Source organism: Agelaius phoeniceus, chromosome 1 (genome assembly GCF_051311805.1).
Source record: "Agelaius phoeniceus isolate bAgePho1 chromosome 1, bAgePho1.hap1, whole genome shotgun sequence".
Taxonomy (NCBI): Eukaryota; Metazoa; Chordata; class Aves; order Passeriformes; family Icteridae; genus Agelaius; species Agelaius phoeniceus.
Genome location: NC_135265.1, coordinates 39,352,124 through 39,364,612, shown reverse-complemented (window position 1 = coordinate 39,364,612; position 12,489 = coordinate 39,352,124). Strand labels below are relative to the sequence as shown.

Sequence of the window (12,489 nt, the reverse complement as noted above, 5' to 3'; positions counted from 1 at the left end):
CTAAGTACCTGATTTCTTTAGATTTAGTTGTGCTTTACCTCAGAATGCCTCTTTGCTAACAGATGTCAGGTGTTGATCGCTTTAACGTCTTACTAAGGGCTGTCAGGAGGCTACCAAACCCAGACAGTCCCATCCAGGAGCCTGTTAATTATGTTATGTCAAGCTAAATTAGCCTGTTTTCTGCTTGGTTTTATTTTTGAACAAATGAAACTTCTTACCTTGATGTTTTCATGTGAAGTTGAGGCAGGGAATGACTCAAAAAAGGTACATGTTTTAAGTGTTGGCCATTACTTTCTCAAGAGATAAGCTCTGTAATTAACTGATGTCTGCTAACAGGGTCTTCCAATTATGATATATGGGGAGGCTTAACAAAGTGGGTTGTCTGGGTCACAGGTCTATAATTACTCTTAGTAGTATTTGCTTGGGGACCATCTTAAAAGTCATCCAAACTATTGAAGAATTTTGTTTGCTCATTTGTTGGCTGACATCTCAAGGAGTAAATGCTTTCTGACAAGACCGTGTGCTACCTATCCATGTCATGAATAGTGCAAAAAAAAGCAAGCACAAACCCTGGAGGAGTCCTCATCAGAAAAGAGCAAGCTCCATTCTCTTTTTACCAAATTTATTCAAGGTGTCAAAAATATTTTGAGGGATAGCTGGAATTGTAGTGTATCTGAACGTTTAAATATAAACGATGACATTCTTTGTTATTCAAGCAGACTAATGAGTCTGAAGTATTTCAATAAAAGGCACATCACACTGGCATTTTATGAGTCACAGACAAATTTAGTGTCATGTCATAACCAAGGTACAGTGGGTTTTGTGAGAGGAGCAGTTTTAGAGAAATAACTAAGTTGGTACACGTGGAGAAAAGAGGTGTGCTGTTGTCTAAGTGAGATTTTCATCTAGTTTGTACCACAGGGCAGCTAGTTTGAATCTTCCTGCATCTGTTGCAAACCAAAGAAAATCATTTTATGTCCGAAAGATTTAGCTTTTTCTCCTTCAACTATTATAAATAGTTGAAGGAGAAGTATCATAGAAGTATCATAGACAAAAAGATTTTTTTAATGTCTTATCTTCCACTGAGACATACTCGTCCAGTGCCGTTGTGACTTTTCAGCACCAGAATTCCATAATCCTACCTTATGATTTAGTCACAAGTAGAGTTTTCAAAATAAAATAAAAACCATGAATAATTAATTTTCTGTTCTTGTAAATGCTTGTTGTTATTTTGGATTCTGATGTTTGAGGTTTTCTTAAGTTAATCTCTATAAGTTTGTGTAGTCATACTTCTGAGGGACCATTTTGAGTCTTTGATAATAGTGCATAAAGTGAATGAATAAGGTGGTGCAAATACATATATTAAAGAGAGATGGTAACTCATTGTGTGGGCCCAGAGAGAGTTGTATTTGACAACTTATGGGTGTTGCAAAAATGACATTAGTAGTTTTGCTCAAAAGCTGTTGCAGTTTTCAGTATATGTTCCTTATGATATGAGAAGATCTGTCTGGAATGTAGCCCATGTTATGAAAGTGCTGATTTGTGTTTGCTTAGAAAAGCCATGATCTATTTTCTTTTTTTTTCCCAAAACCATCAGAGTTGGCTGAGACAATTCAGGCAACAATAAAATCCATAAATAGGAAATATAACAGTTATTTTGTAATGTGTAAAAATTCATTTTACAAAGCTAGGAACTGATAATACAGGCATACAAAACTGTGAAGAGTTCAGAACAGTATGTTTAATCTTTGCAACTACGTGTTTAAATGTGTAAAGTTTTTTAGTAAATCCTGGATTTTTATTCATCTTTATGCATGAAGTCTGAACAGCAACCAAGATAAGATCCTTCCATTTGGTCCTTCAGCAGTAGCACTCTGCCCTGACTGATTTCTGATTTGAATGCTCTGCAATACCTCCCACATACTGACACTGCTGAATCTTTTAGAATGGCGTGCAGGGGCCCTATCTGCAGCATTGCGATACCCAGGACTCTAGACCAGGGGTGCACAGTTTGGAAAAAGTCAGGAGAATAGGACTCTTGCAGGTAATATTCCACAGCAGATTAAATTGCACTTCATGATACTTCTTTTTTCTGTGTCAGGGACCTCTGTTGGTTGGGCTGTAGTGTTCAGAGGGACGCGACAGGATTTTTGTCTTGCCTTAACATTTCTGTGGGTTCGTTTTGGTGGGTTTTCTAACCAAGCTAAATCACAAGAGAAGTGCATCTTAATGGGGTATTTCATTGTTTGTAATTAAAAATCTTAGTCATAATTTGTAAAACAGGAGTTAATGAAGAGCTGAATGGTGTAGTGTAAGGCGGTCTCTTCTGCAGATTCCCCCTTTCAGGCATTCACAGCCTTATTTTTGCCCACCCAGTTAATATCACTGACTGCGTTAGACTTACTTCTGATTTACACCAGGGTGAGTATATAAAAATCTTTGGGGCATTCCAAAGTTCAACAAGTAATTCCTGTCTTTTTTAGAACAATGGACTAACACCTTAGACTGTGAGAGGTTTGAGCTTTGGATCCTCTGCCATTACAGTGTCAAAATTTCTGTTTTATTCCTGGCCTGTTTGCTTGAATTGAAGGGTTTATTCTGATGGTGATTAACTTCCGTGTGTTCACATAATCAGACACGTGTGAACTCATAAAATTCCAAGTGTGATATTACATTGCTGGAGGCAACAAAAGCTCAACATGACATGATGTAAAGACATAAATATTCAAATAGGAATACAAAACAAAGAAAAAAATATGATTCTACTCCACTTTCAGACTTTTGATAAAGAAGACACTGACTGTCTTGTATCAGAGAATTTAATTCAAAGGCGTACATGAAATGAACCTACAGGATTGGACCCTGAAAGATTAGCATGAAAATATTTTAGGAATATTTCAGTTTTTAAAATCTTTGCAGTGTTCTTTGAAGTGATTTGTTTCCAAGGGAACAACAATCTGCAGAGCTATAAATCTCTTTAATAGTAACATATCACAGGTAAGAAACCCACATTCCCTGGTAGTGTTCATAATTTTTTTTTGTTTGTTGGAAAAGTAATTTTTCATTTTTTCCTTATCCTTCACAGTTTCATGTAATTTAATTTCCTTAAGGTATTAAAGGAACTCTTGACAAAAATAGTACATGTAACACATTTCTGAGCATCATTGATGTAGCTTAGAAAATAAGAAATGTTTAAGGGATTTATTTTGAAACAGAAAGTAACTCACAGGCTGTGCCATGTTGAAATACCATTTCCTCAGGTGCCGTCCTGGCTGGAACAGCTCTGTCTACAGAAGGCTTCAATTCTGTTTAGTTTTTCAGTAACAAACCTAAATCCAGTCAGAGGGGGAAAAAACAAGAAAATGAAAGATTCGTGAGAATTTTGACTTTGCTGGCAAAGCAAATCCACATGGGAAAAATTCTCACTAAGAATTTAAAGCCCAGCTTTTCTGGGTGGTGTCAAAGTATCTAGGTATTGTGTTCTGCTAACCTGTAAAACGCAGCCTCACCTCTGTGGGAGCTCTGCATAAGTTCCTGTTGGTGGTACAGGGCATCTTTTTGTGGTAAATTAACAACCTAGGTACGGCACTTGGGAATGTTTTATTGGGAGCATGGAGAAGTAAATTCAGCAAGCGGTATATATTTCATACACTACAGCATTACCAACCCATCCCCTCAGCGGGAATGGTTTGGGGGTTTCGGTATAAACAACTATTGCAGAATTTCTTGAATGAAACAGGCGTTTTTATGAAGTGCTGAACACCTGTTATTGAAAAATCAGATCTTGCATGAGACATGCTTTTTATCACAGGCAAACTCACTGTTTTTAAAATCTAGATGATGGGCCTGAACTAAAATTAAAATTAACTTTTATTGTGTGCTTTTCACACTGTATTTTACAGTGGTATTTTTGAGTTAGACAATGGTAAATGAGTGAGGGTTCATTAGGGTTTTACTTGTTGGATTTCAGTAACTGTTTGCGATCTTCATGAAATAAAATGTTTAAATTATTAGATTTTAGGAGAACAAGTTCATTTTAGAGGCAACTTCATTGACTTCAGTAGCACTGATCTCAATAGAATTCAGTTTGATTTACCAAATGTATTATTATTTTATGAGCAAGTTAATAAGAAATGCATGTTAAAGATGCTTCTTTTATAGTTAGAGAGGGAAGAAGAACTCCAAGTATGAATTGTAACTTCTCCGATCATTGGAAGGACTTGTCCTGGATTTGGTACTTAATTAGACATTAACTGGAAATGCTGCTTACTTAGATAGGTTAGTTACAGTTGTGTATTGGAAGGAAAATGTCTCTCTGTTGGCTATTTTTATTAGTCTGAAATATTTAGCAATATCAGATAGGGAAAAAATTTTATATGTCATGACCAGTTCTTACCTATTGCACCGAACTTTTGAGGACTATTTAAGAGTATGTTCATCAAGATTGTTGGATGTACGCTTAAGATCCTAGAAGAAAAAGGGCCAAGTTACACAGTAATTTTAGCAATCCTGTAGTTTAAAATGAATGAAGTAAGAAAGCTCTCATTATTCAATCAGTAATAACTAAACTCCCTAATAATAAGAATAGATGTTAGAAAGGGATACCGGTTTATTACTGACTTCACAAGTTTTACTGTATCTTAGCTGTGCTATAAAGAAAAAACACATTTTTCCTCATAAAAAACCAAATAGCAGTTAATATAAGTTAAAAATAAAATAGTTTTTATTTTTAAATAAAACAATGGCTGATTAAAGAAGATATAATAACCATACTGAAGCTTGAGGTATGTTAAGCAATTAGAATATCATACAGATTTTGTTGTGGCATTGTCATGTTCATAGTCCATAGGTGAGTCAAAATGGGCAAAAAACATTCCTTCCATTCCTCGCTCTCTTATTAGAAAAAAAGCTCTTCTAAAAGCACTTCATTACTGAAACAGAAAAGCTAACAAAGCAGACTAGCAAAGCAATTAGCTTATTGATAATATTTAAGCAGTGTTCTTTTTGCTGATTATATTATTTTGAAGTTTCCCACCTGTTGAACTCAATAGAAATTACTTCTTGAAATCACTGAAGTTTAGAAAAGCCGCTTTCCCGTAAATTCATTATAAGGCAGTGAGGAGGATTGTGAATGTGTGGAAGGCTGGGGAGATTCATGCATGTAATTCTGTAAAACAAAATCAATAAAGCTGATGACAGATTAAGTTGCTAAATTTTGTAACACTAGACTACTGTTTGGGTCATCAGCACAGCACTATTGGATTTTCTATGGTTTAATGCTGAAAAACAGGATTATTGATTTTAGGATTTTCAGCGTATCCCCTCTGGGAGTTCTTAAGCAGTCTTTATAATTCTTCACACTTAAGTTGACAACTACAGTGACATAACTGTGTCCTTGCCTTAGTAGTCGTTTTCTAATCATATTGGAAAAGGCTGGAAATGGTTTATAAAATGATTATTCCAGACAAATGGGGGAACAGAAGGGTTGTCAGGATGTCACTTCTTTGTCTGGTGGTCATTGCTACCTGACTGCCATCTTCCCTTGGAATTAACTTACAGTCACAGATTAAGACCTTTGACTGTCATAAATCTGCTTCCCAATATGTTTGACTGGCAGGGGAGTTCACAAGCCGTCCCAATATAAATAGGATTTTAGCACATCAGGTGCTGCTCCGAAGTAAAACGGGCTGTTTTGCAGTCGACTTTGTTGGTGTATATTCATTGCTCCTTTCCCGACCCATGTGTATGCATGCCTGCGTGTGTATGCATGTGTGTGTGTACGTAAAGTAGAAGCTGAGATAGGCTAACAAAATGAACTACTGTATGCAAGAAATATATGAAGTGCACCCAGCTGCTGGTAGCAATTGCTACATGCAGTCCACTGATTATTGCACATATATTGAAGATAATCAGGGTTACAGCAGTTGTGATGCTCAGGTCCTGCACAGTAACAACATATATATGGAACAGGCCTGGGCGGTGAATCAGCCTTATACCTGTAGTTACCCTGGAAACGTGTTTAAAAGCGAGTACTCTGACATGGACATGGCCCTGAATCAGTACAACCAACCTGAATTTTTCACAGAAGAAAAACCTACTTTTTCTCAAGTGCAGTCGCCATCGTACTCTCAGAAGAAAGGTAGGGGCATTTTATTTAAATAACAAAAAAAAAATAATCTCTGTTTTTGTTTTTGTTTTGCTTTAAACTTACAGTTGCATCAGTTGGCTCAGATGCATCTTTGAATGTGAAGGCTGCCTGTTCAAAATTGAAAGCAGCAGTAACATAGGTTGCTAGGTGATTGTAAGGTTTTCGGAGAGCGATGAGGATTTCCAAGCACTTTTTCTTAATATATAAGAGACATTTGCAAGTATATTGCTTTTTTTTCTGCTTTCCCGGGCTATTAAGTTCCTTTGCTATTCACCAGTGAGCTTGATAAGAAAGTTTCTCTCCTGAAATGTCATCATTATATATGCTGCATCTTAAAGCTGTGTTTCTGTTTACATACAAACTGTGTAAGTCCGTGTTTTCAGTAAATGTGAACTCTGTTTGCTCAGCAACTCAGGAAAAAGATTCTGAAAAAAAGGACTGTAAATATGTATGGGAAAATGTGTTTGAGTTACTGTTTTCTGAGTGAAAACCACGAGTTTCTGATTATGCAGAGCAAAAAAGACTGAAAATTCAAGAATATATCTATGCAAGAAAGATGACTTTGCATCCAAAAGGCTGATCTAACCAATACATTTGTGAGACAAGTGCAATGTCTGCTCCCTAGGGGTTAAATCATTGCCAGTTTTTAGAATTTATTCTTTTGATTTCAAGTAAGCAAGTGAGATTTAAAAGGAGCCCAAAATACTAACAAACACTTGGAAATGTTTTCAGTGCTGTTTGTTTTGAACTCGGTAACCCAACTTACGCATATGAAGTATACATTCTCTGTGTTTCTTTAAAATCACATTATTAAAGAAAGAAAAAAACCTGTATGTTATACCAAAATAATATCCTTTTCTGATCAGACCAGATTTTCTGTATGCAGTTTTCCAAAATCCAGATGAATCTGATGTAACTAGAGAGATAAAGAAAACACCATTTACTACTTTTGAAGTATCTTTGTAATGAAGAGCAGACTGTTTATTTTTATTAACTACATGGAAAACTGAAGTATTTTCCTCTGGACAGAAAATACTCATTAACTCTTGGTGCAATAGATCTCTGTGATTGATAGAAAGATGTCTTAATTTCATACATTGAACAGCATCATATTTCCTAATAAAGATAATTATTTTAAAAATCCTTCTTGGAAGCTGTAACAACATGATCAAATTGTAGGCTAAATGTAGTTGTGGATACTACATGTTTTTGTGTTATGCAACATTTTAAATGCTTTTTAAGGCTTTTTTATGTGTTGTTGGGTTTTAATTAATGACTTCATAGCCTTTGTAGAATTCTTCTATTTCTTGTTTTTGGTTAAGGGAGAAGTTTATCTCAGGATTAACTTAAAAAAATAAAGACTTGCTGTTGCAAAGTCACTGAAGGAGTACATTTTTCATAATGTTAAAGGTTATAAATAATATTTAGTACACCTAGATCAAAGCTTTAAGTTATTTCAGTGCTTAGGCACCCGACATCTGCCCTGTGTCAAGTTTTTGAACTTGTTTGGTTTGAAAGAATACAGAGTTGTTTTTAAAAATGGCTTGTATGCCCTTATTTTCTACCACCTCAGTTTCGCTGAGAAATGGCGGTGAATTTCCGAGGAAGCCAGCTCTCTAGCAGGCTTTTAATTGATCATTCACAGAGACTGAGCAATGTGTTTTGGGATTCTTTGAGCCTTATTACTGTGATAATCAATAAAAAGTGGCCTCCCTTCTGTCAAACCTTTGCAAATGTTGAGGTTGTTAAGCAGAAGAGATCTAAACTGCGTGGAACATGTGCATCTTCTCTTTTCTTTTTTTTTTTTTTTAATTTCCATCTTTTAAGCAAGCTATCGTAAAACTAACAAATCTTTTAATCCTGTCCTAAGAACAGAAGGCTTTTCACAGGGCATGTGTGTCTGTATTGATCTAGAATTGATTGGGGGAGCAAGTGAGTTTGTTAGAGAAGCCTTGGTAATAGCCCATTAAAACAAAATTAATTCCCTAAACAGGTGTTCATGAGGAGTCTTGATTGCTGCAGTTGGTATTTTTGTTAGTCCCCTGAAATTTGTTATAATCTCAATAATATGCTGTTCAAATCAGATTGTACTTTACAGTAGCACATGGACTTGTTACTTGTTTCCTATCAGAGCTTTTGCTAGTTACTAAATGGTTAAAGTCTTGTTTTCCCTCTGGGAAGAAAAAAAATCAACATTTTATATGTCGAAAAGCTTGTAATTTGTGAAACGCTATTTAATTACTTCTCTATTTTTATGTCACTTTTAAGGATTCAGAAAATAACTTGAAAAACAACAACCAAAGACCCCAGCAATGTGTCACTGGCGGCGGTGGGGGGGGGGGGGGGGGAGAAACATTTATAAAGCATAGCCAGTTGTTCTAAATATCAGAAAGCTGCTTCAGTTATTGCAGTACATTAAAAACTATTATTTCCTGACTATCTGTCAGAAATTCTGATGAAAAAATTAACTTTTAAAGAAAAGAATTGTAGTCCAGAAAAATCAGGCAGTGGAGATGTGGGTTTAGCTTTGCATCTACTTGTTTCTCCATTACCTTTTGTGCTCTTGTGTACACTTTTAAAAGGTGACAGCACAACGTTTGTGCAAGAGCTTACTGTTTTATTAAGGAAGCCCTTTTGGACCTGATCCTGCCCTAGGAAACAGACAGCCACATACACTTTGTTTTCTGTGTAATGCTGTGAAATCTGATAAGCAGAACAGGGCTCATCGTTGTGAGAACAAGGTGCTATTCTCAGTTTTGTCCCAGAGAGCTTAAACTGGAATATTTTTCCCCTCACACAGTGCTGCCAGCCATGGTGAGCTTGCAGCATTGCCTGCTGGATGGGTGATGCTCATAGGGAGCCTATGCCCCCCCTGCCCCTGTGCAGAGGCTGTGCAGACAGACAAAAATGTCCCTGGATCTCCTCACACCACCTATGCTGTGAGGAGGAGTACGCAGTGACAGGAGGAGATAATGCAGTTAGGAAGGTACAAAAGAAATACGTACAGGAGTCCATAAACATCAGTCTCCCCACACTCGGTGTCTCCATAGTGTTTTGGACATTTGGACAACATGGGAGAAATGTCTGCAAAGTTAAAACTGGGATGAGAGTTGGCTTTTCACTTTCCTTTGCACGGTAATTTCTCAGACAGTGTTAATGAAAGATGTCCACAGGTGTCTGTGAGGTTAGGCTTTAACTTCAGATTCTGTGGGGCAGAGAGCAGTAAGCAGAGGCTGCCCCCCAAACCAAGGGTTTTGGGGGGAATTCTTGAGATTAGGCTGGGGGGCAAATTCTTGAGATTAGGCTGTAGCAGAGCTGGCTTCTCATCCCTGCAGCTCACCTTGCTTCCCAGATACTAGTGAGATACCAGTGGGGTTAATGCCATGTTTGGAAGGGCTCTTGGTATGGTGGGAGAACAGGACTTTGAAAGTTGTTGTTGTAATTGTTGTTATTTTTATAATTGTATTTGCCATAATTATTTCTCTCTATTTTTTCTCAGGCAATTAAGGTGCAGCTGAGAATATGTAGTGTGTGAGTGCTAGAATATGCAACAGAATTAGCCCAAACTGAGTTCTCAGCAGTGTGAGAACATTAGGGTGCTTTCTAAATAGCTAAGAAAAAGTAACATGAAGCTTATGCCAAAATGTCATCTCATCAATGCAGGGAGTGTGTGTGGATATAATCAATTTACAGAAGCACTGAGAATTTGTCATCCTGGCCTTTGCAGTAGAACAGTTCCCAGTATGTTAATGATTATTCAAGCTTAAAAATATTAATTTTGCTCTTGACCACCTATCTAAGAAAATAGCACTAAGAAAAAAATTGCATAATCCATTGCATAAATCATTATGCATTTGCACTTATGTTTCTTTCATAACAAAAGTCAATGGAAAAATGTGTTTTCATCTCCTTCACTGTAACCTTTCCACAACCAAATGAAGGATGAAAAAGTGAAGTAAGTTATACTTTGCTTTGTTCAGTGAGGCTTAGATTTCTCAACAAATAACTTTCTTGCAGGCACTAAGATACTGTCTCTAAAAGCATTTAAATTATTTGAGGGGTGGGGAAACTGCATGATCTGACCCTTAAAATGATGTATTTTGTACCTATAATTGCTAATGGCTGCAGGTACAGTACTGATTGCAGAAGTTTAAGTGACAACACAGTTTGGGCTAAAATGTTTTCAGCACATTCTCTGCAAAAGCACTGTTGTTGATAAGGTTTCTGACTCAGCCTAAGGAGCAGAGCTAATGCACTGAAAAGTCATGGAGAGAAAAGGGACTATAAAATGTTTCAGATTCAGTCATTGCAGAATCTTTTGTCAAATTTTAGTAATTTCATAAATCAAAAAATGTCAACAGAGATCAAAATTGAGGACATGCAAGCCAGATAGCTAACAAGAAAAGTGTGAATCAGTGTGAAAAGTGTGCTCAGCAACATTCTCGGTGCTTCCAAGCTCGAAGGAGAAATAAGCCATTTTTCTCAGTGGGAGTAATTTAAAGAAAGTGGGAAACAAGGATCAGTGTATCTGCCCAGCATTTCAGATCAATGTTGATAATAGCACAAATAAGAATGAAGTATGCTTTTTCTCTGTTGGGTCTATGCTTCCACCAACACTCCATTTAAGCTTTTTCTGCTCAAGTATGTCCAGGACGATGCATGGCTGGTCCTTGTAATTTTTTATAATTTGTAAAGAGTTCAAGGTGACTATGAAAGCAGTAGAACAGTCGTACAAATTTACATATCAGTTTTAATACAGTTGAGGATTCTCAAGGTAGTAATTAATTTCATCTTTTTAATTTTTGTACTGTAGTGTCTAGTAAGTGAATACCAGCTTACTGGTAAGTCCTAACTCCTCATTTTAGTAAGTGATCTCTAGTCATGCAAATCTTACCATATGGGAGAAAGAAAGATTTCAGGGAGTATATTTAATACATGACTCTGCCAGTGTACACTGAAAATTAAAGTACTGAATAATGGTCTTGAAGCATAACTATCCTTCTACAATAGCAAAAAATGGCATTTTCTGCCTTCAAGGTATAAATCTATGGTGGATTAGGAACAAGCTAATAATGAACATCTGGCAGACAGGCATAGTTTGTTTGCATCAGTGTTACTCATATTCCTGTTTGGTAGTCAAATACCATTTGGTTCTACAATTTTTTTAAGGTGAGGATTAATTCCCTAGGCGAATATCACATTATTTGTACAGATCTGGAGAGATAAAGAATGTGCAGTGGTACTTTAACAAAACTGAAAGTGGTTCTTTACTTTTCTCAAAAGATGCTTTTTTTTGTTGATGTTGTTAACATGTACCAGATACAGAGGAAGAAGAAGCACTATAATTTTTCAGAGTTTTTTTATAATAGAAATAGTTTGCTTTGCTTTGTTGAATGGAGGAATAGGCACTGAGTGTCTTGCTTGTGTCTCTCCAGCCCATTACACTGTGCAGGGTCATATATGGTGCTGTAAGGCATCATTCCTGCAAATGGTAATTTAAGAGTCCATGCATACAGTATTAATGGAGGAGTACCTCAGATGACTGCATGGGGTAGCAAATTTCTTTCTGTCCTTATGGCTGCTTGGGGCAGACTCATTGTGCATTTTCCTGCTGAAGGGAATTGTTTCCTGCCATGCCTCTACAAAGCTACAGTTGTGATTTAGATCGCTCTCAAGATTGGCTATAATGGATTATTATGACATATTCTTCTAGAGAGGGGCAAGTGGTCCTGCTGTGTGCTTAGCCTTGCCAAGACAGTCAGATTAGGCAGACTGGCAGGTGGGAGTCTGGGAACCAAAGGTGTTACTTTAGGCTACAGGGGAAACACAGACATGGCAGATCAAGGTCATTCACTGTTATTCTTCTCTCAAAACAAAGATCCAAGGTGGGCATTGGGATAAACAATGTCAGGTCATACTTGACAGATAATTAATTTAGAAGATCATACGGGATGCAACAAGTGACAGTCCATGAGGATGCTGAATACAGCAGACAGAGACTTGAAACAACAAGGAACAATATTGGTTGTTTTTGTACAATTCAGTGAGGTTGTTGTTGCTCTTGAACAGTTTCTCTTAGATATTTACTTGAAAGGTTTTGACCAAGAAATAAAAAATAAATTCTGACCACCTGAAATAGGAACATACCTGATGTTTCCATGAAATTTATCAGTAAGTAAATTTATTAGTAAGAAATTTATCAGCAAGAAATTTATTAGTAAGAGAGCACGAGGATTACACTGTCCAGACAGCATCTGCTTTTCCACATAAGCATTTTTATTTTTGCTTCAGTGTTATTACACAGACATGAAGCAAAAGTACTTGTTGATATGAGAGACAAG

At 36.7% G+C, this 12,489-nt stretch overlaps 1 protein-coding gene across 12 annotated transcripts in view; it reads left to right on the top strand.

The window, feature by feature from the left end:
- The window catches only part of THRB (thyroid hormone receptor beta), a 169,520-nt gene that overhangs the window by 133,266 nt on the left and 23,765 nt on the right, over positions 1–12,489 (top strand). Inside the window, exon 1 of one of the 12 annotated variants that reach the window (XM_054637913.2) lies at positions 5,812–6,139. The exons of the other annotated variants lie outside the window; for them this stretch is intronic. Within the exon in view, the coding sequence (XP_054493888.1) occupies positions 5,812–6,139 (328 nt within the window). Of the gene's footprint in view, positions 1–5,811; positions 6,140–12,489 lie in introns of those variants that run through there. 12 annotated transcript variants of the gene reach the window in all.